This window comes from Hyperolius riggenbachi, chromosome 8 (assembly GCF_040937935.1).
Source record: "Hyperolius riggenbachi isolate aHypRig1 chromosome 8, aHypRig1.pri, whole genome shotgun sequence".
NCBI classification, from domain to species: domain Eukaryota; kingdom Metazoa; phylum Chordata; class Amphibia; order Anura; family Hyperoliidae; genus Hyperolius; species Hyperolius riggenbachi.
In genome coordinates, this window is record NC_090653.1 from 259,051,736 (window position 1) to 259,074,807 (window position 23,072).

Here is a 23,072-nt window from a genome sequence, read left to right on the forward strand (position 1 = left end):
GGGGTCAGGTGGAAATAGCGGAGCCCAATCCAGTCCGCTTTACTGCACAGGCAACTCACACCTCCGCAGTAGAGCGGATACGATCGGGCTCAGCTATTTCCGCCGGAGCCCCGGAAAGCCGCGCAGTGCTTGTCAGGGGAATTTTGGGGGAGGCAGTGCTGGATCTCTGAGGTTACAGGGGAAGCCTCATTAGGATCCTGAGGCTTCCCTCTCCCAAGGTAAGTATCCAATACAGGCACTTTTTTGTTTTTGCGATATACTTTAAAACTACCTTTCTGCTCCAAATCTCACTACTTTGACTATATTTGTCTTACTGGTATCCTCCTTCATATGTCCTGCTGCTTTCTCAAACTTAATACGGGCAAAACTGAACTTGTTATCTTCACGCCTTCTGAACCTTATCAGATATCACAAATATTAGCGACATACCAATAACTCCGTCTCCTCTAATTTGTGGTTTAGGAGTGGCTTTCATTCAGTTTGCTTTTTCACACCTAACACGCTTCCCATTTCCTGTGGTCTCCACCTAAAAGCATCTCCCACATGCCCTTCACTTGCATGAGACTCCACTACAACTACTAGTTAACTAGTATAATATTCCATGTTCCACTCACTTCAGGTCCCCTTTAAACTCCCAGAGAAACAAAGATTCAGGAAACGTTAGTAGAAAAACCTACATCCTGTTTATTAACAAGTCTAGAAAACATCTTTCACGGCGGGAATTCAAAGTCAAGTGAGGAATTTTGGTGTAACTGCCGTGCATATTGCAGAGCAGTGCAGTGAAGCGTTACCTGCGCCCAGCTCCTCCGTAGCCATGCAATGTGTGGCGGTATACCTCCGCTATGTGCTGCTCTTGCTGCAAGTCATGTGATGTACTAAGAGCCGTAGAAGCAGAGGCATGCTGACGTGCATCTTGTGGCTGCAGAGGAGAGAGGGGAACGGTGGTCAGGGTGGCTCTGCACCCTGAAAAAGAGACACAGGAGAAACGGGAGCCCAGTAGTGCAATATGTATGGTACAAAATTTGAAGTGTAATAACAGAAATACTACTCACAACGGAGGATTGCTTGGGGCAACCGACCACAGGAAGCAGGTGGTGACAACAAACCCGACTCCCCTTGCGGTGGTCCTAATCAGGACCTGGGTGTGGTCGCTCTCTTCAGAAAAAGGTAATAGGTGTCCACCGTGGTGGGAACCACCGGTAGCTTGTCGCCACCCCTCGGACCAGATAATACGGGGGTATACTTAGCACAACTGGGGGGGGGGGGGGGAAGAGGCGCCCTGGGTGTGATAAAAGCGTCTAAAAACAGCATAAAAACGATATATGGTATAAGATAGCTTACCTCTATGACAAAATCTTTGTAAATGCACAAAAGATTTTTTATTTAGCACAGGCAATGCGTTTTGCAGGTCTGAGCCCGCTTCCTCAGGCCAATAACAGTGCCAAATGGCTGAAAACCATAGATTGTTATTGGCCTGAGGAAGCGGGCTCAGACCCACAAAACGCGTTGCCTGTACTAAATAGAAAATCTTTTGTACATTTACAAAGATTTCGTCATTGAGGTAAGCTACCTCATACCATATATCATTTTTAAGCTGTTTTTAGATGCTTTTATCACACCCAGGGCGCCTCTTCCCCCCCCCCCCCCCCCCCCCAATTGTGCAGAGGAGAGAGGACTGCCTAGCGATGGAAGCAAATGAATATGAGATGGGAGAGGAGCGGGAACTCCTGGTCTACTGCAATACTGGTGGTCATGGGGCCATTGGTGCGCTTGTCACCTGATTTTCTTTTGCTCCACTGTTATTTGCACTAGTCTCGAAAATGAAACCCAAAACTTGAAGACAGAAGTAGATCCCTCAATGCACATCTCCTTTATATTTCCCTCTACAAGTCTATGTACAGATTGGCAGTGAGGACTAGGGTTGCACGCATGAAGCAGGACCTCATGGAGAACCATCTGATCAGGTGACATATGTGGAAGGCTCTGACTGGCTGGTCATGGTCATGTGTCACTTTTGTTTCCTGTGTAGGCTAAAGCAGGAAGTGATGACAGCATGAGAGCCTCACAAACATACCACCTGACCAAACTGATCACATGCTTCTCCGGGAGTTCTGCTACACGACACACTCAGGTGATAACACCTTCCCACCATAGAACAATCCTCAGACACAGGTGTGCCCCTGGGAGCAGCCCGATGGGAAAACTACCACACCGGAGAACCGCAAGATAAATACGGAGACCAAACGCTCCAATAAAATGCCACCAGCGTGACACAAATGTCCTGTACAGGAGACATGACACTCAGTTCTCCACCTCCTCATCTTCAATCACTTCATCCTCTTCCATCTTCTCCTCCTCTATCTTCTCTTCCTCCTCCTCATTCTCCTCTTCCCGGCCCTTCTCCTCTTCCCCGTCCCCTTTCTTGTCTTTGTCTTTCTTCTTCAGCTCTGTGGCTTCTTTCTTGTCCTTCTGCTCCTTCCTGTAAGCTGTAATAGAGGTAAAGATGCACTAACAGTCTGACCCAAGTGAAAACAGCCGTATCATCATCTGTATTCTCCAGACAAAAACACAAAATGCTTCGGCAGACAGTTCTCCCACATATAAAGAAAAGTATACATGTGTTAGAATGTGTAATCCTGCAGCAAAAAAGCTCCACACTGCTTTTGCTGCTATCGAATGTGAAAGTGTGGTGCAGGTCACTCACGCTGCAAATAAACCGAAGTAAAGCACTGCACTATTAGGCCAATATTAACAGGGCACTATAGTGAAAAAAAAAAAATCTTAAAGAAAATCTCTAACTAAAAAAAAAGTTCCTCTGGGGGGGGGAAGGGGGGTACTCACCTCAGGTAGGAGAAGCCTCCTGATCTGATAGAGGCTTCCCCTGTCCTCCAGTGTCCCACTGCGGTCTCACTGTGCCCCCCAAACAGCGGGGATGTAAATATTTACCTTGCAGGCTCCAGCGCAGGTGCAGTATCGGCTTTCCGCTCGGAGATAGGCGGAAATAGCTGATCACTGTCGGTCCGCTCTACTGCGCAGGCGCAAGTCTCCTGCACCTGTGTAGTAGAGCGGACCTACCGGAGATCGGCTATCTCCACCTATCTTCGTGCTGAGGCGCAACAGCGCTCCCGCTGGAGCCAGGGTAGGTAAAGCCAGCACTGGACTGCCTGCAGCTACAGGTGTGTGTGTGTGTGTGTGTGTGTGTGTGTGTGTGTGTGTGTGTGTGTGTGTGTGTGTGTGTGTGTGTGTGTGTGTGTGTGTGTGTGTGTGTGTGTGTGTGTGTGTGTGTGTGTGTGTGTGTATGGGGGGGGGAGGTCTCGTTGGGACCCTAAGGCCCGGTTCACATTAGCGGTCGCCGTCTGGAATCGCCGTGCTGGAGCCGGACCGCATGCAGAACGGACGCACGGCATAGCAATGAAAGCCTATGCGTCCGTTCACATGCGTCCGTTTCGTCCGGATCGGATCCGGACTCCGGCATAAGACCCAACATGCGCTATTTTTTGGTCCGGCTCCTCCGGCAGCCGTATCCGGAGCGGAGCCGGACTGCACCATCCAGCCAATACAAACCAATGAGAACCGGAGAGCGCACAACACACTGGCTAAAAATCCGGATGTTCTACCCCACTTCCTATGCGTATTGAAGCGGCGATTTTGGATGGGGACACATGGGCAAGCATTTTGGAGTGGAGCAGCAGTGACTTTAAACGTGCTGGAGATGTTGGCAGTATGTCGGAGGTGGAGGTGAGTGCTAAACAGCGGAGGGCCTGATTCCACAGGTCCACCTTCTGCTGACCTCCCAGACCCCAACATTTTTATTCTATTTCTACTATCTTTTGTCAAACGGATCCGGATCGCATCCTGATGAACACCTGATGCAACCTGACCGGATCCGGATTGGATCCGGATCAGAACCATACGGTTCCGATCCGGATCCGGTCCGTTTGGCAGAGAACCGCAAGTGTGAACCGGGCCTAAGGCTTCCCCCTCCCGAGGTGAGTACCCCCCAGGGGATGTTTTTTTTGTTACAGAGTCTCTTTAGGAGAACTCTGCTAACATTTACATAATAAGAAAGACATTAATTTTTCAGCAAAGTTTTCTGTTTACAAGTCTTGTAGAGGTGTTAATGTTCACCATATGACAGCTGCTTTCCCGTCAGAAGGCTGCTTACTGATGAGGTTGTCCCCTCCCGCTTAGTTTGCTCTAGCTACTTTCTTTGTCTCTCTCTCTCAAGCAGCAGCTGTTTTACAACTGAATCAGTCACTGTACACAAAGCTTTGAGAGTGCACTGTGCTATTACTGCTGAAAACTTTAGAGGTTTGTAAATAATCTGGCAGCTAAATTAGGATTCCTCCACATTTGAACTCACAGTCTTCTGTGTCAAAGGTAAATGCTTTACCTCTAGACAATGCCTTCTGCCTTGCTTGAAAGGAAGAAAAAGTTATACGGTATTCATGCTCTTTCAGCCACTCATCTCAGCCTGTGTAATTCTCCATTTTATCTCTGTAGGCTCTTCCAGAGGAAGAATTAGATTTGCTGAGATGACTGGGCTAAAATATGAATAAAACTTTAAAGCAAAGCAGAAGCTTTGGTAGAGATTCTGCCTTTAACACACAAGGTTGTGAGGCTATGTAGGAATCCTGCCCAATTAATTACAAACCTCAAATGTTTTAAACAGTAATTACACAAAACAGCGCACTCTCAGAGCCCGGTGTGCAGGGATGGATACAGGAGTAAAACGGCTACTGCTTGAGAGACAGATGCAGAAAGAAGCTAGAGCAAGCCAAAATAAGCCTTACACAGTACACATGTACTGACTTTAAACAATCTACGGTGTATTCCCATTTAGAAAAAAATAAATAAAAAATAAATTAAAAAATAAAAATCATACACTGCAGGCTAATTCCCAATCAATTTCAGCATGAACTCTCTCGGGAGTATTTCTTTGCTTGCTGGTGGTGAAAAGGCATTCTATTGAAAAAGTATGACCTAGGAGAAAGCTTAGGCGAAAAAGTAAAATGAATAAAACCCACTGTATGTTCTGATTATTGCTGCGCATAACCACTTCCCTTTATTTAAGCTTTTATCTCCCCCCCCCAACATTTTCACATCCTTTGTTGTAGTAGCGTCACACTCCTTACATATGGGTGGGAGGAACACCTTCATGTCAATGCTGCTGAACAAACAGTTACTGGCATTCTGCAGTCATGTGACAAGCCATGCAGGGTATGAAGAGACTAGGCAATGTCAGGCCAAATTGGGGAGATGATCGATATTTGAGTGCTCACCCTCTAGCGCATCCTTCAGGGGGGTCAGGAAACGCTGGAACTCCATCTCCTCCATTGCGGACATCACATCATTCACGTTAAGGGTCTTCCTTTTCTGCTTCACGGCAAAAGTGTTGGCACTAGAGAAACAAAACATAATTGTAGCTGTGGTAGTGTTTGGGCAGCGGCTAAGTAGTCTCCATTTGTGAGCTGGTATGCATAGGCATGTAAGTAGATCCAGTTTTAGGTAATGCCTTAAAGCAAACCTGAAGATAGTAAAAAAAAAAAAAAAAAAAAAAAAAAAAAAATATGATATAATGATTTGTAGGTGTAGTATGGATAATGAATAGAACATCAGTAGCAAAAGAAAAAGTCTCATTTTAATTTTCAGTTCAAAAGCTTTTTTTTTTTTTTTTTTTTTAATAACACTGCATCATACTGTCACAGCTGCAGTTTACAAACCACACACTGGCCCATATGCAATTAACTTTTTCACATGAGTTTTCTCCTAGGAGATAATTTTTCAACTTTTTTTTAAAATAACTTTTCAGAATTTTGTAATCTAAAATGTACCAAAAAGTAAAGAAAAGCTATTATCAAAATTATTTTGAGTATTTTCTTGTTTGCTGCTGGCTTAAAAAGGATTTTATGACAAGGTGTGAAAATGTCAACTTGGAGATAACTCAGGTGAAAAAGTGAATTGCATATGGGCCACTGTCTTTTCAGCTATAAAACAAAGCAGAAATAACGACCCTTTGAACTTTCCTGCAGTAAAACCTTATCTAAAGCTGTCTCACACTAAATTCAAGCAGCGGCAGCACGGCTCACCTAATGCTGGGAATACACGAGATTTTTTGGTGGATAGATGGTTCACTTTTCTGATCAATTTCTCATTGAAGTAAATGGAAATCGATCAGAAAAACGATAGTGATAGTGTATTCCCAGCATTATCCAACACATGGAAGCCTGCGGGGATCAGAATCCTCTCTCTCACTGCTTCCCTAGTGCCGGCTTCTGCTAATGACATAATCAGTGGAAGCCGGCACTAAGGGAGCAGTGAGAGAGAGGAGGGATCTCTGATCGCTGTGGGCTCCGAGGGATTAGGTGAGCTGTGCTGTCGTTGCTTTCATCTATTCAGGGGGAGCAGAGGAGGACAACATGGGAGACAGAAGGAGGACACATTGGGGACAGAAGGGTGACATAATAATTGAGGAAGAACAGCTACACGATGCTCCTGGACCATAGATGCACCAGGTCTAGTATAATTTTTTTCCCCCTCTAAACCTGCATCTTATAGTCCAGAGCTTCTTATATGCTGAAAATAAGGTAACTGCCTTGGGCACCGCTTTCAACAGACTATACACCATTTCTATAATCGATAAGCACAATGGATTGAAGAAAAAAAGATGTGAAAATTAGGGCCTCAGTTGATCATATTATTGATGGAAAGTGGATGTGGCATAGGCTGTAATTCTTATCCCAGACAAGAGTGTTGTGATATCACTGGCCGTGTAGGTTTGTACTAGGTATAATGCTAGCTGTGGATCCCTGGACCTTTGAACTGATTTCCGCTAAACCAGGGGTCAGGAACCTTTTTGGCTGAGAGAGCCATTAATGCCACATATTTTAAAATGAAATTCCGTGAGAGCCATACAATATTTTTCAAACTGGGACAGTAGGGCTCACGTCCCTGTTTCCATGGTGTATACAGTTGATCCGCCAGGCAGCGGAAGTGTCAGACACGTCTTCAGCTTCTCTTAGGTTTCAGCAACTTTAGCAATTTCCCAGAGAGCCAGACAGGAGAAATGCCGACTAACAGCTTGTACAATTAGCTAGCTTACTTGGGGGTTGGTTCACTTTGTAGGACAAGATCCCCAAACTTTGATTGGCCCAATAGCCTGCCTGTCACTTGGCAGGCAGCCTCTTGGGCCAAATTGCAGGGATCTCGTCCTACAAAGTCACTGGACCTAACGGGGTCCAGAGTGGGACAATTGGAGCAGCCGTTCGTTTTGGAGTAGGGTAAGTAGTGCATGCTACAGCAGTAGCGTGCCCATTTTGAAGATTGTATTTGCGCTGCCACACTAAGCTGCGCTGTTTGATCATTGTAGCTTATTGTGTCAACCCCTACTGAGCCAGATGTAGCCATCAAAAGAGCCACATATGGCTCCCGAACCATAGGTTCCCTACCCTTGCGCTAAACCATGCGGCAAATCCTGTTAAACATCGGATCTGCAGGCTTGTTCAGGGTCTATGGCCGCAATAGGTGTGTTCCCACTCAGTGTAAATACTCACCAGGACGTGGCGTACAGCACGAATACACTGGCAGCCCGGGAGATCGCACTGCGAGCCTCTTTGGAGACATTAACGCCCTCCGGTAACTGCAGGAAGATAAACCACAGTGATGTTACCAGGGCTGTGGAGTCGGAGTCGTGGAGTCGGAGCAATTTTGGGTGCCTGGAGTCGGAAAAAAAAAAAATGCACCGACTCCGACTCCTAATGAATTTAAACTGTAATTAAAATAGAAAATATGATAAAAGGTTCTATTTCTCAAATAATAGTCATCATAAATAATTGATACATACAGTAATAGCTGTGCTTAGTCCACAAAAATGAAATAAACCAATCAAAATAAGTTACTTGTGCTCCTTCAATAAAGCAGTCCCCGTATTTTTAAAGTCAGATATACATATCCGATTGTGACTGTATATATGATGTGTACACAGGAATCTCTTATATATACTAAATAACATCTATGCTGTAAGAATAAAGCCTGATGTGTAGCTATGTCACTAATAGAGATGGAAATAATTCTGCGTTGATTCTGATTTATACAAATATACACACTCTTACAATGATTCAGAGGCGCAGTATGGAGACGCACGCGTAATGGTATGCTGGGAGCCCCAGTGATGCGGACAATTGGCCGCGTGCTGACGCCGACTGACGGAAACTACGGGACCCGGAACTGGATGATACAGGAAGCGGAGGACGGCGGCGTGGGAGCGATCCGTGCGTATGGGGCTGGAGGAAGCCCCAGGTATGTAGAAAAACTTTTTCCTGGCGTCTCTGGTTCCCTTAAAGTCTAAGTGATTTTATCTGCATGGGGAAAACACATTGGTCCTCAGTTTTCATGTGCAGAAAGCGAGGGGGGTGGGGGCCCCATACAAAGGGCCCAGTGATGTCCAGTTACGCCCCTGAGCAGGGGTACTTTGGGTAGCCAGTGAGCCACATCTCATGCATGTGGGGGTGCAATGGCTGTGCTGAGCGCCCTCACAGTGCTGCGCCCAGGGACATGTGTCCCCCTTGCCCACCCATAGCTACTCCTCTGCAGTGATTTTCCTGGTGTCAGCATTATAAACATTTCCTAGATCTATATATTGCTGTATATTTATATGTAGCCCTCCCAGTAAGGTTTAGTCTCTTGAACGTACAATCTCACCATTTCCACACAGTATAAAGGTGTCCAGACACTGATCAAACTAAGTTGGCTCAACATTACGACCTCTTTTGTTTTTTTTTTAAATCAGAATACGTTTGTTGATGAAGAAATGTTTGGTGAATGTTCCACACATTTTAATTGATAGCTGATATGTTTGTGATGTCAATAGATCTCTTTACGAAGCCATAATGCCAACCCTCTCTTCCTCTCCACCAATGCAAGTGTTCAGTTACACGAAATCCATTAAAGTGAACCGAGCATCATTTTTAACACCCAGTGCAGCTCTATAGCAAATTAAAAATGCATTCTAAAATGTGGTTTATTATTAAAAAAAACAAAACCTTTCATTTTACCTCATCTTTTTACATTTAAGTGTTAAAATACACACTTCTTGCGTCCGTGAAAGGACCTGCGGACGGAGAGCAACAGATGATGAAAGGCAGATAAGAAATCACCTTATTAGACTTATGCTACATACACACTTGAGATAAAAGTCTTTGGAAAATGAAAGATCACAGACCGATTTTACCCCCTTCCATGTAGTATGAGAGCCACACTCTACACAGTCTATTCTATGGAGCTGAACTCCCCATCAGATAAAATTTTTGCAAGATGCTGCACACAAAGATGCTGCACACACAGATGCTGCACACACAGATGCTGTACACACTCAAAAGATCAGTATCTGCAAAAGATCTGTTCCTGCAAAATGCATTCATAGTCTATGAGATCTGCAGATCATCATACACACCTTGTTTAACAGACTTCATCTGCATATCTGGCAATCATCTGCAGATCTGAAGATCCATCCTGGTGGATCTGATCTGCAGATGATTGTCTGTTAAACCAAGTGTGTATGGGATCTGCAGATATCATAGACTATGAATGCATTTTGCAGGAATGGATCTTTTGCAGGAACAGATCTTTTGCAGATAATGATCTTTTGAGTGTGTACAGCATCTTTGTGTGCAGCATCTTGCAAAGATTTCTGTCTGATGGGGAGTTCAGCTCCATAGAATAGACTGTGTAGAGTGTGGCTCTCATACTACATGGAAGGGGGTAAAATTGGTCTGTGATCTTGCCTTTTATCTCAAGTGTGTATGAAGCATTAATTGACCACAAACAAACCCTGAGCCTTCCCCATTGTACTTCAAATAGAAAACAGACGCACTTGAAGAATTTCACACCTAGCCTGGGTAAGACAGCATAAAAGCAGCAGGGGTTTTGAACTCCTGAAACATGGCAGCCCTTTCAGCAATTTGAAGCCAGGAGCTGCTTAGATCACTTTAACCACCCTGGCGTTCTATTAAGATCGCCAGAGCGGCTGCGGGAGGGTTTTTTTTTAATAAAAAAAAAATATTTCATGCAGCCAACTGAAAGTTGGCTGCATGAAGGTCCACTAGAGGGCGCTCCGGATGCGTTCTTCTGATCGCCTCCGGCGACCAGAAGTAACAAGGAAGGCTGCAATGAGCAGCCTTCCTTGTTTCGCTTACCTCGTCACCATGGCGACGAGCGGAGTGACGTCATGGACGTTAGCCGTCGTCCTGACGTCAGCCGCCTCCGATCCAGCCCTTAGCGCTGGCCGGAACTGTTTGTTCCGGCTACGCTGGGCTCAGGCGGCTGGGGGGACCCTCTTTCACCGCTGCACGCGGCGGATCGCCACGCTGCGGCGGCGATCAGGTAGCACACGCAGCTGGCAAAGTGCCGGCTGCGTGTGCTGCTTTTTATTGCATGAAAATCGGCCCAGCAGGGCCTGAGCGGCAGCCTCCGGCGGTAATGGACGGCCAGGAAGGTTAAAGGGAACTGAGCACATTCTCTTTCACTGGAATCTCTCCTGGCATAGAAGCTGCCATGTTCCCCCCTCCCCTTCTCACATTCCTTATTTACAGAAAAACAAAAGTTTGCTTTCCTAAAACAGAAAGAATTTGCGATAATTCAGGTTGGAGTGAGCTTGAGATGTCTCCCAGAGCACCACTGCTGAATATATGCAAATTAACCATTGTACCCTTAGAAGCTAAACACACCTCCAGAACCGCTGGAATGCAATGATGTGTCAGCTTGTTAATTTGTACAGAGCCATAATAACCCAACATGCATACAGACTGTTTCGGATTGTTTGATCCTCATCAGTGCATGGCATGGATTAATTTGGCTCTATGGAGTAGGGCTTGTAAATCCGAGAGGTACAGACTAACCAGCAAGCTCATGGTGACCTTATTTACAGAAGTCAGAGATGCTATCTTGACACTTTGACACACACAATGTCTTTAAAGAAACTGTCCTAATTACTCACCCCCTTTGTTGTCTAATAGCGTTGTTTACCTCTTGGTAATTAGCTAAATAAAACAATTCGCTTCCTGAAGTCTCTGCGGTTGGGGACGGTCAGCAGGCCTGCTGAAACAGGCTAATAAAACTACTTTGAATGTAAAATACAAGGTAAAATGAAAGTTTATTTTAATGATGAAACAGATTGTTGGCATGCATTTTTCATGTGCTATAGAAATGTCCTGAGTGCTAAAAAAGGTGCTCGGTTCACTTTAATATATAACTGAAATACACTCAATGCTTGTACAATGGACGGGATTTTTACATCCTGCTCTGTCAAGCAATTTTATTATCTAGCAGATATTGATTGGTTTGCTTCGATTGAACTTACAAAATCTGAACTGATTTATAAACGATTTGATAAAGGAATCACTTTTTTTTGGTCAACGAAACCTTTTTCCACTACCCTGCGATTTGACTCTGATCGCAAATCGCAAGGTACATTAAACTAATGGAAGCTGTAGCAGCAAATTCCATTAGTGCGATCCGATTGCGATGCGCTTTTGGTCAAAGCGCAATTGTCGTCCTGCCGCGTTTTGTATGCGATTGAGCTCTACTATACTTCGTATAGTAGCTCAATCGCATGGTGGAATATGAAACACGATTGCGATCGCATTTCATGGTGGAAAAGAGCCCTAAAATTGATCAGTGTATGGCCACATTAAGCTTTTTCCCCCAAAAAAGTGTTCATAGTAATCTCAGTCTTTTGCCCTTATGCTGGGAATACACAGCTCAATTTTGAGCCATTAAGATGGATCGATAGATGATTTCGACATGTCGATCACCGTTCGATCGTTTTGCTGCTCGATTCATCATTGAAGAGAATTGAAAAAAAAAGATAAGAAAAAAAGAGCGGAAGAAAAGTGATCTGAGTGGGCAAAACGATAGGGCGCAGAATCGAGCAAAAGAATCGAACCGTGTATTCTCAGCATTTAGGTCCGTACACACGCCGGACTGGAGGCAACGACGGGTCCGTCGTCACCTCCCGCTGGGTGGGCGTTCCAACGACAGTCCGGCGTGTGTACAGTCTGTCGGCGGACTGATACGGCTGCTTGTGAGCGATCCACCCGTATCAGTCCGCCGACAGTGCGTACACACGCCGGACTGTCGTTGGAACGCCCACCCAGCGGGAGGTGACGACGGACCCGTCATTGCCTCCAGTCCGGCGTGTGTACGGACCTTTACACTAAATAGATGTAATCTGATTAAGATTGTACAATCAAAATTTTCAATAAAAATTTTCTTAAAAAAAAAAAGAAAAGATTGTACAATCAAGACTGTATGGTGACCTTTATAATGCCAGGGATATCGAGTGACTTCTTACCACTTCTTTAATGATTCTTGTGACCACAGCGTTGGGTAAATTCAGATCTTCCGGTCTCTCAGCCATTTTGACCGACTACAACTAAAGGTGTAGAGAAAAAGGAGAATCAGGATGGTATTTACACACCTTAAATCAGAATAGACCTACATAAACATGTGAGAAATCTGTCCCCCAAAACAATCATTCCTGGACGATTTAGGAGTTTTTTTTTGTAACGTTTGCTGCATAGACAGGCTGTTGGGCTCTGTGCTGAGTAGCCTGTAGTAGCACATTGCCCTAAAGCACTAAAGATCACTTAGGGCTAAATTCACAGAGCTTTATCAAACACTTTATCAAACGTTTGATAATTTTCCTCATGGGTAAAATCTAATTTTGAATTCACTAAGGTGTTATAGATTTATTGATCATTTCATCGATAAAACATTAGATAAATCTATAACACCTTAGTGAATTCAAAATTAGATTTTACCCATGAGGAAAATTATCAAACGTTTGATAAAGTGTTTGATAAAGCTCCGTGAATTGAGGCCTTAGACTAGACTGTGAAGGAAGCCATTCAACCATCCGATTCAATAATTATTATTGAAACTGATGAATATCGGTGCTGCCAGAAGCGTGCCCGCTCGACGATGTAACCAATTTTGTTACAAAATTGGTCGGTAGATTTTCATTAGGATAGACAGTGGCCGGAGAGGCGGCGTCACAAGGCCGATAGCCGAAAGATTTCAGAACCAGAATCTGCTTTCAGAGTGCTGAAATCGACCCGCGGTTTATGGCGGCCAACAGATCTCCCTGCGTCCCCCGCAGGACAGGAGGAAGACTTCCAGGATGTGGCCAAATTCCAGAATGTGAGTAAGCTTCAGGCTCTTGCGGTCTCTGCATAGGGGAAGGGGGCATGATCAGGAAGGGGGTCAATACTGAACGGAGCGGGGTGGCACCCACCGACTACCTTTACTGAAGGGGGGTAAAGAGAACACTCTGGCTGCCTGCATGGGTGGGGGCTCGCTTATGGCCAATAACGGGGGTAGCACTGACTACCAAAAAAAAATGGGGGGCACACTCTGTCCACCTATACATTGTGGATTTATACATAAGGACACTTATTGGCTGGATAGTGTACTGGTTAAAGTGTACAAGAGATGAAGGATAAAAAGAAGGTTTATACATACCTGGGGCTTCCTCTAGCCCCCTTTACGCTTTTCCGTCCTCCGCCACCTCCTGGATCCTCCACAATCTGGCCTGGTTAATTTGGCCAGTCGGCGCAGTATGGCAGGGAGCGTACCGTGCTGGCCTCTCGTAAGGCCGCACATGGTCAGTAAGCCCAAACTCCTGAAGTTACCAGCCCAGATTGGGGAAGAACAAGGCTTCATTTATCTTTCACCTCAGGTTTACTTTAAGGGCTCTGCCTCTGACACAGGAGATCAGGGTTCTAATCTTGGCTCTTCCTGTTCAGAAGCCTGCACCTATTCTGTGAGGAGACCTTGGGCAAGACTCCCTAACACTGCTACTGCCTATAGAGTGTGCCCTAGTGGCTGCAACTCTGGCGCTTGGAGTCCACCAGGAGAAGAATGTGATAAATATTCCGTATGTGACCAATAACGAGGGGGCACACTCTGGATACCTGTACGAGAGTCACTCCATAGCTACCTAAGTTAGGGGGGTACACTCTGACTGCCTACACTCAGGGGTCACTCTCTGGCTACCAAAACTAGGAGAGGAGGCTCTTTAGCTGCCAATACTTAGTGTCATGATTCTTTCCAAAAAAAAACATTATACCACCTTTAGAAATGAAATCTGGGAAGAATCATATAGCTAAGGTTAAACAACATTGTTCACACACAATGAAATAAACGATTAGGTTGATTGCACGCACATGCTCCAGAACAACCTCACCTGAACGAAATCATACACACTGGCTGAGCGCATGATATCTGTCCAGTGTTCTCCCCAGGCTCTTTTAGCCAGGTGCTCCACCCGGCTAATTTTCGTGAGCACCCGGCTGTCATCGGCTCACCTCCTCTTATGCTGTAGGCAGAGTTGTACAGGCCCTGCATTCTCCCATTGCGCCCCACCCGACAATTTTTTCATGCCACCCGGCTGCAAAAAAATTCTAGGGAGAACAATGTCTGTCCAATAATCATCTGAATTGATCCGCCAGTATAACCAGCCAGAATACACGCTGTTGCTTGTTTAATATTATTGTTTAAATGTTTTATTCCCACTGTCCGATACAGCGATATATGTCAGATGTTTCAAATGACTTATCTGTGCGTGTGATGCTTTAGAGCGAGACCACACTTGTATCCACGGAAACCGCCTGTAGCTTTCAGGACAATTTTAACATGCACATTCCCCACCATAAACTGCTAAAACCTGTTAGCAGCCCATGGGGATCATACGCACGTTGTGATTCTATGCAGGGTGGATCCAAGAGTTCCAATTGAACATGCACATTACCACTGATAAGCACTGCGCAATTTACAAGTGTGGTCCCAGACTCCCAGCCTAACTCTTGCAAGAAGATGGAGAGTTCTGCACAGTCCATACCCCCATGTACTGTTGCCATGGTTGCACACAAGTACCATTTGAGCTTATTGCCAGTTATTCGAAATATTTTGCTATCTGGAAGCAGAAATGATTAGATCATTTATGTATAATGACATAATAAATGCATATCACAGATCTACGACAACGAGGTGGCAACAATAGAGTGTCCCTTTAAGCTATTATGACCCCTGCATGGCTTGCCAGTGTAAGAGTAGCTGCTAGGGGTCCTTTCCTACCGTTCCCTCGTCTTTCGCAGATAATCCCCTTCCAGCCCGGCTCCCACTTCCCGCCAGCAGCCCGAACCTCGACCCAGCACCACGTGCCCCTGTCCCCGCCCCCTGCAGGCCTTCATGCGTTCCACCGCACTGCCGCCATATTCCCTCCTGTGTGCTGTGCGTTCCAGCAGACAGATGCCTAATACGTCATAGAAGCGTAACCAATCAGCGCCCGCGTGGAGACGGTGACGGGAATGGGTGGGACGGCGTGCTATGTTGCTATGGGGACCAGTGCTGGGTGAGTGTTCTGTGAAGATTACAGCGGAGTATTGCGGGGTAGATGCGAGGGGACCCCGGTTCTGGGGGAAGGGCAGCTAAGGCAGAGTATATGGGGAGGCTGTAGCTGTCTTGTACCCTTAGAAAATAAAAGGAGAAATGAAAACTCTGCCTTTGTTCACCCTTGCCCCACACATACACACAGGGGCCCGCAAGCAATTCACTTTCCCTCCTAAGTTTACCCCATGGTGACATGTTCACACCTTATCATCAGCAAAGAAGAGAACATCTACATGTCCCCTAACGTTTATTTTACCTGATCTGTGTGCCTTTGCAGAACTGTGCAGTGCCAACATGATTGTGGGGAGTTTTTTTTATAACTAAAGTTACAAACTTATCTCAAAATGCAAATAACAGAAACCTCCCATTTCAGATAAGATAAGAACACTGGCCAGAAGGTAATTGAACCCCCTCTTCCCTTTGAAGAATGTACACAGTGATGTAAACCTGTTATCTCCAGGTGATGTTTGCTGTGGGAGGGGCAGCAATCTGTAAAATAAGAAGTAAATTAACACTGAGCTGGGTTAAAAGAATAGGGCAGAAGTGATGTCACTTTTGGCATCACAGAGAAACAGTAAAGGTGAAAACCTGAAGAAATATTATTTTCTTTTTTTCATATCACATTTCTCTCATATCTGACAGAGAACACTAAAAACAACCAGCTAGGTAAGCTACAGTGGCTTGCAAAAGTATTAGGCCCCCTTGAAGTTTTTCACATTACTGCCACAAACATGAATCAATTTTATTGGAATTCCACGTGAAAGACCAATACAAAGTGGTATACATGTGAGAAGTGGAACGAAAATCATACGCGATTCCAAACATTTTTTACAAATAAATAACTGCAAAATGGGGTGTGCATAATTATTCAGCCCCCTGAGTCAATACTTTGTAGAACCACCTTTTGCTGCAATTACAGCTGCCAGTCTTTTAGGGTATGTCTCTACCAGCTTTGCACATCTAGAGACTGAAATCCTTGCCCATTCTTCTTTGCGAAACAGCTCCAGCTCAGTCAGATTAGATGGACAGCGTTTGTGAACAGCTGTTTTCAGATCTTGCCACAGATTTTCGATTGGATTTAGATCTGGACTTTGACTGGGCCATTCTAATACATGGATATGTTTTGTTTTAAACCATTCCATTGTTGCCCTGGCTTTATGTTTAGGGTCGTTGTCCTGCTGGAAGGTGAATCTCCGCCCCAGTCTCAAGTCTTTTGCAGACTCCAAGTGGTTTTCTTCCAAGATTGCCCTGTATTTAGCTCCATCCATCTTTCCATCAATTCTGACCAGCTTCCCTGTCCCTGCTGAAGAGAAGAACCCCCAAGCATGATACTGCCACCGCCATATTTGACAGTGGGGATGGTGTGTTCAGAGTGATGTGCAGTGTTAGTTTTCCGCCACACATAGCGTTTTGCATTTTGGCCAAAAAGTTCAGTTTTGGTCTCATCTGACCAGAGCACCTTCTTCCACATGTTTGCTGTGTCCCCTACATGGCTTGTGGCAAACTGCAAATGGGATTTCCTATGCTTTTCTGTTAACAATGGCTTTCTTTTTGCCACTCTTCCATAAAGGCCAATTTTGTGCAGTGCACGCAGGGCCGGGCCGAGACATAGGCTGGAGAGGCTCCAGCCTCAGGGCGCAGTGTAGGAGGGGGCGCACAATTCATTCAGCTGTCATTCCTAATTGTGTTTGAAGCAGAAAGAAATAAGAAAAGGGGATACATAGCAGTGACTGCAAGCCAGATAACTAGATATTAAGGTTTTGGGGAGGTTGTGGACCCTGTGGCCCTCTTAGTCTAATAGCAATCAGCGTGTGACAGCTGGGGTGGGAGGGATGGAGGGGCGCACTTTGGTGTCTCGTCCTTGGGTGCTGGAGGACCTTGTCCCAGCTCTGAGTGCACGACTAATAGTTGTCCTATGGACAGATTCCCCCACCTGAGCTGTAGATCTCTGCAGTTCGTCCAGAGTCACCATGGGCCTCTTGACTGTGTTTCTGATCAGCGCTCTTCTTGTTCGGCCTGTGAGTTTAGGTGGGAGGCCTTGTCTTGGTAGGTTTACAGTTGAGCCATACTCCTTCCATTTCTGAATGATCGCTTGAACAGTGCTCCATGGGATGTTCAAGGCTTTGGAAATCTTTTTGTAGCCTACGCCTGCTTTACATTTCTCAATAACTTTATCCATGACCTATCTGATGTGTTCTTTGGACTTCATGGTGTTATTGCTTCCAGTATTCTCTTAGACAACCTCTGAGGTCGTCACAGAGCAGCTGTATTTGTACTGACATTAGATTACACACAGGTGCACTCTATTTAGTCATTAGCCCTCATCAGGCAATGTCTATGGGCAACTGACTGCACTCAGACCAAAGGGGGCTGAATAATTACGCACACCCTACTTTGCAGTTATTGATTTGTAAAAAATGTTTGGAATCGTGTATGATTTTCGTTCCACTTCTCACATGTACACCACTTTGTATTGGTCTTTCATGTGGAATTCCAATACAATTGATTCATGTTTGTGGCAGTAATGTGACAAAATGTGGAAAACTTCAAGGGGGCCGAATACTTTTGCAAGCCACTGTATATACAGCAAAGTCCCCGTTTTCCAGAATTCAGGCAACCGGAAGTCTCAACTAACCGGCAGGCCTGAGGCATAAAGAGGACCTCTGTTGGGGGCTTCCTGTGGGTGCTGGAAGGCATTTAAATACTTACCAAGGCTCCAGCGATGACTGGCAGTCCTCCTCTATCTCCCTGCAGGCTCCTAGCATCTTCTGCATCTGTATACAGAAGTCGGAGTATCACATGACGTGGTGTGGGTCAGCTGACACTCCGACTTCTGTACACTGGGGAAGCTGGAAAGCCGATCCGAGGGAGATAAAGGGAGACTGCCAGATGTCGCTGGAGCCTCGGTAAGTATTACGGGGGGAGTTTTGTGCTATTTCGGGCCGGTTGCTCCAGCAACCGGCAAGCACATGTGTCCCATCTGACCCATACGGAAGATAGACTATAACTAGCTATGTGTAGCACTTCTGAAATCTTGATCGACCACAGCAATTGACTAAGGCCTCGATTCATAAAGCATTCCCGCATTCGTAAATGCTGAAAACGGCACACTTTACCGACCACACAGCAAAATCTGTATTCATAAAGGCTGGCTTTTTCCGCATGAAAAGCCGACATTCGCGAGCAGAGTGATAAATCACCGCCTTGCGTGGTGATTATCATAGCAAAAGTAACAAGTAGTCAATTCATAAAGATTAGAGGTAGCGGTATGCGGACGGGTATTACCGCTACCTCTGATGTGGCGAGAAGCGTGCGGAATACATTGCAGTGAATGGGACAGACCTCCCAAGCAGCTGCAGAGAGAACACCGCACGGAGGGATTCCGCCTGCTTCTCCTGTTTCCGCATGCGTAGGACAGCCTAACGCCTGCCTACAGCGGAATATCTCCGCACGCCTGTCACATCTAGCTACATTTTTATGAATTACCACCCTGAAGGCGGAAATACCGACAGCGGTGTTTCCCCGCTCGACTTTCCCCGCTCAACAGCACTTTTATGAATCGAGGCCTAAATGTGAGATAGATGCTCCCCTTCATCTCAATAAGTGAAGCGCTAGATCCTGAGCAACAAACGCCAGAGATGGACACCCTTAAAGTGTACCTAAGCCTAAGCTCAGGGCAAATATCACATACTCACCTAAGAAACGAAAGCCTCTGTAGATCAGTCTTTCTTAACCTTTTCACCCTGGAGGAACCTTTCAAATTATTTTTGGATTTCAGGTAACCGTTATGAAATTTACATTAGTATCATTTGCTTCCTCTTGTAAACCATACATTCTCAATGCTTCTCCTTCCATCCCTGCTAGCGCCTCACACCTTCTCTGAATATATCCTTTCTTGACAAAATCCTGAGTGAGAAGCCCCGCCTGTTTAACTACTTACCGTGGTGATTGAAATCTATGCCCTTTTTTGGTGGGCTCCTGGCTGGCAAGGCGTAGATTTCAATCACCGTCCGAAGCCGTTTCCGTCGCTCCCCGCCGATCTCGCTGCTCAAACCCGACGTGTCTCGCCGCAGCTCACTGGCTCTGTCTGTCTCTATGACGGCAGAGCCATGTGAGTCAGTCAGGAGCCGATTTCATTGGCTCCTAGCCGTGTCTATCAATGTAAGCTGCTCCCATTGGCTTACATTGATAGACACGGTCAGTAGCCAATGAAAGTGGCTCCTGATCAGCTTACATGACTCTGCCGTCATAGAGACGGCAGAGTGGATGTTAGAGGGATTCCGGGGTGCGGCGGTGACAGCGATTGTGGCGGGTATGCGCGGCGATTCGTCTGGATTCCGTCGTTATTGTACCAGCGGTCTCTGGTCCTTAAGGGGCAGAGACCGCTGGTACTTAAAGTGGACCCAAATTAAAAATACAACATTTCAGAAATAAAATCTATTTTCAAAATTATAATAATAAATAGCAGCCTTTTTTCAGCTGCATGATGACAAATATAAAATATTTTACATTTATTAGAGGAACCCCTCCCTTACTTTCATATTGCCAGGACAGAATCCGGCAAACTGGTGGAGTAGATGGTGTCTGGCAAAGGAGGAATTGCGAATGGTTGCCACCTGTATAACCCTAGTTATGCAAAGAGGAGGGTGAAAAGCATGCACTGAAATGCTCACAGGCTTGAAGGAGTGTTTATTTATCTTTGTATGTGTATGTATGTCAGAGTGGTGCAACTAAATATTCTGAATTAAAAAAATGTTTGGTTTGGGTCCGCTTTAAGGGGTTAAAATAAAGTGTGCTGGATGTAATACCTCTAAGTTTTATATACTGGCTCTTAGGGAGCCCATTAATCAATGGCCTGGCATGGCAACTACTGGTCAAGTGGAAACCAGTTTTATCAGTCTCTTTCCGATAAAGATCGAATTCAAACCCATCATCCCTGATCCTGATCTCCACATCAGGGAAGTGACAAACTTCAGTGCGATCATCCATTTTGAATTTAAAGTGAGGCCGAGGTAAAAATAAACTGATGAGATAAACAATTATATTTACCCTCCTACTCCTAAAATGACTTTTTAAGTATCCCAGGTTTTTTTTATATTTAAACATTCCCAATTAGGTTGAGTGTTTTTCTGTCTCTAATCAGTAGCAGTCTATGAAGTGTCCCAGAGTTAAAATACATGAACTACTGACCTTGTCCTATCTCCCCCCTGTCCTCAGAAGTTGTATGCTGCCAGGAAAACATTTATGGCTGTAATCTGCTTATCAGTGATGTTTACTATATTCCCGACAAGACAGAAACTGTCACTTCCATGCCTAAAAATGAACTCTATTCAGACAGCAAAAGCAAGTAAACAATGAATAGCCTGGTTATTAATATGTTCTGTACTGTACATACACATGTTCATCTCATCATGTCACATATCACCTCGGGTACACTTTAAGCATCGGATGTTTCCCATTTAAATCCTCAAAAAACAACTCCTCCTCAGATCCTGTCCAACCAAAAAAACAGGTTGTCAATAACTCTGCAGTACCCATGGATGCCTCTAGGAGGCCCCGCACCCAAAAATTGTATTTCTTCAAAGTCAGACATGCCAGTATTAGCTACAGTGGGTGGGAGCAGTGACAAGGGTCACCGAGGGAGTGGTAGAGGCCGAATTCAAGGATGGACGTAATGAGCACAAGCTTCTCATTTGACACCCGTTGATCTCCCATTAACTTATCCTTGACTGATGATAAAGCTTCTTTGTGGATAAGGTTCTTATCACTACGTCCATACTGACCAAATACTACATTTCAAACACTGGTTCGCACGACAGCCGGGGGCCCCAGCCTCTCTCACTTGCTGGGGCCCCCAAACCACCATGCGATACCTAGAGGGAAATGTGGGCGAGCCCTGGCTCTCTCACCTCCAGGGACTTCACCCCCATCACCTCAACTGAATGCAAACTGCAACACACAAAATTGCTCACTACCAGTTCAGGCAATTTCCTACTTTTATCTGGCCAGCAGGCGCCAGTCAGCCAATCAGGTGTACGGTCATACACCCTTTACCTGCCATACCGATCTAGCAGGATTGCATAAATTAGCATTCAAGTGGGAGGCTCGGTTGGACGTAATCATTGATTACATCTTTTACAGGGACTGCCGCGTGTAGGCCTCTCCCACACAGTCCCCTCCCTAACCACTCACCTGTCAACCGCATCCTGGAAGCTGCAAAACAAAAATTTAAAATCACAAACACTGGTTCGCACGACAGCCGTGGGCCCCAGTCTCTCTCACTTACTGGGGCCCCCAAACCACCATGTGATACCTAGAGGGAAATGCGGGCGAGCCCTGGACCTCTCACCTCCAGGGACTTCACCCGCATCACCTCTAAACTGAATGCAAACTGCAACACACAAAATTGCTCACTACCAGTTCAGGCAATTTCCTACTTTTATCTGGCCATTTCTCTAACTACATTTCTCTACTACATTTCTCTAACATCGATCTGCTCTAGAGATGAGGAAGAGAATGATACTAATGGGAATGTCACACGTTTTGCAGGGAGTCCGCGATTTTACCTGGCAGTATCCTGCAGTTTTGGCCGTTGGTGGAGGCGGATCCTCAGCTTGCCCTGATCTGCCGAACACCGCCGAGGTTTGTCTGTCAGAGGGGTAAGTCGATCATTTGGTCAGAGCGGACATTGGGAGATCTAAGCCCTGAAGACAGTTATTTCTGGGCCCGCCTAAGAAAGGGACTTTTCCCTGCCTTAAAGATGAACTCCAGTGAAAATAATGTAATAAAAAAGTGCTTCATTTTTACAATAATTATGTATAAATGATTTAGTTAGTGTTTGCCCATTGCAAAATATTTTAAATCCCTAATTTATATTCTGACATTTATCATATGGTGACATTTTTACTGTTGGCAGGTGATGTAGCTGCTGCATGCTGTTTTGGCTGTTGGAAACAGCTGTAAACAGCTATTTCCCACAATGCAACAAGGTTCACAGACAGGAAACTGCCAGAAGTACCACGGTACTCAGAGCTTCTTGTCGGAGGGGTTTCACCACAATATTAGTCATACAGCGCCCCCTGATGGTCTGTTTCTGAAAAGGAATAGATTTCTCATGTAAAAGGGGGTATCAGCTACTGATTGGGATAAAGTTCAATTCTTGGTCGGAGTTTCTGTTTAATGTGACACTGAAGTGAAAACAAATTTATGAGATTATTATTATTTATTGTATTTAGAAAAGCGCCAACATATTACGCAGCGCTGGACATTAATTTAGGTTACAGACAATATTTAGGGGTGACATACAGCAATATGACAATACAGGAATACAAGAAAACCAGATCACACAGCACAGTATGAGTACAAGGTAATGCTTAGTCAGTCACTGGAGGGGAGGGGAGCATGGAGATTAGGCAAGTTAGGTTCACTCAGATGCATAGCTTGGGTTCACAGTAATGGAGGTGCATGATCAGGTAGGACACAAAACGAGGAGGACCCTGCCCAAAGGCTTACAATCTAGAGGGAGAGGTGGGGACACAAGAGGTAGCGGACCAGAGTTCAGCTGCGGGTTTAGAGCACTTGTGAGGGGTGGTAGGCCAGATAATGAAATGCGTGTGTAGTACAGC

At 45.4% G+C, this 23,072-nt stretch overlaps 3 protein-coding genes across 8 annotated transcripts in view; 1 reads left to right on the forward strand and 2 right to left on the reverse strand.

Moving 5' to 3' along the window:
- The window catches only part of ALAD (aminolevulinate dehydratase), a 106,728-nt gene that overhangs the window by 66,323 nt on the left and 17,333 nt on the right, over window positions 1-23,072 (reverse strand). The gene's annotated exons all lie outside the window — the stretch shown is intronic.
- Window positions 1,651-15,270, reverse strand: POLE3 (DNA polymerase epsilon 3, accessory subunit). Of its 2 annotated transcripts, none has more exons than XM_068248710.1 (5): window positions 15,133-15,270; window positions 12,350-12,430; window positions 7,554-7,639; window positions 5,283-5,401; window positions 1,651-2,486 (listed from the first exon to the last, which is right to left on the reverse strand). In XM_068248710.1, exons 2-5 carry the CDS (start codon window positions 12,413-12,415, stop codon window positions 2,302-2,304), a joined length of 456 nt encoding a protein of 151 aa, XP_068104811.1. In that variant the 5' UTR covers window positions 12,416-12,430; window positions 15,133-15,270; the 3' UTR covers window positions 1,651-2,301. The 2 variants fall into 2 exon arrangements, with proteins under 2 accessions (XP_068104811.1, XP_068104812.1); XM_068248711.1 differs by lacking the exon at window positions 15,133-15,270 and adding an exon at window positions 14,243-15,124.
- The window catches only part of C8H9orf43 (chromosome 8 C9orf43 homolog), a 46,768-nt gene continuing 39,012 nt past the window's right edge, over window positions 15,317-23,072 (forward strand). Inside the window, exons 1-2 of one of the 5 annotated variants that reach the window (XM_068248701.1) lie at window positions 15,317-15,409; window positions 21,997-22,106. In XM_068248701.1, the coding sequence (XP_068104802.1) occupies window positions 15,366-15,409; window positions 21,997-22,106 (154 nt within the window). In that variant the 5' untranslated portion in view covers window positions 15,317-15,365. The other 4 variants (XM_068248704.1, XM_068248705.1, XM_068248702.1 and 1 more) reach the window with 4 other exon arrangements.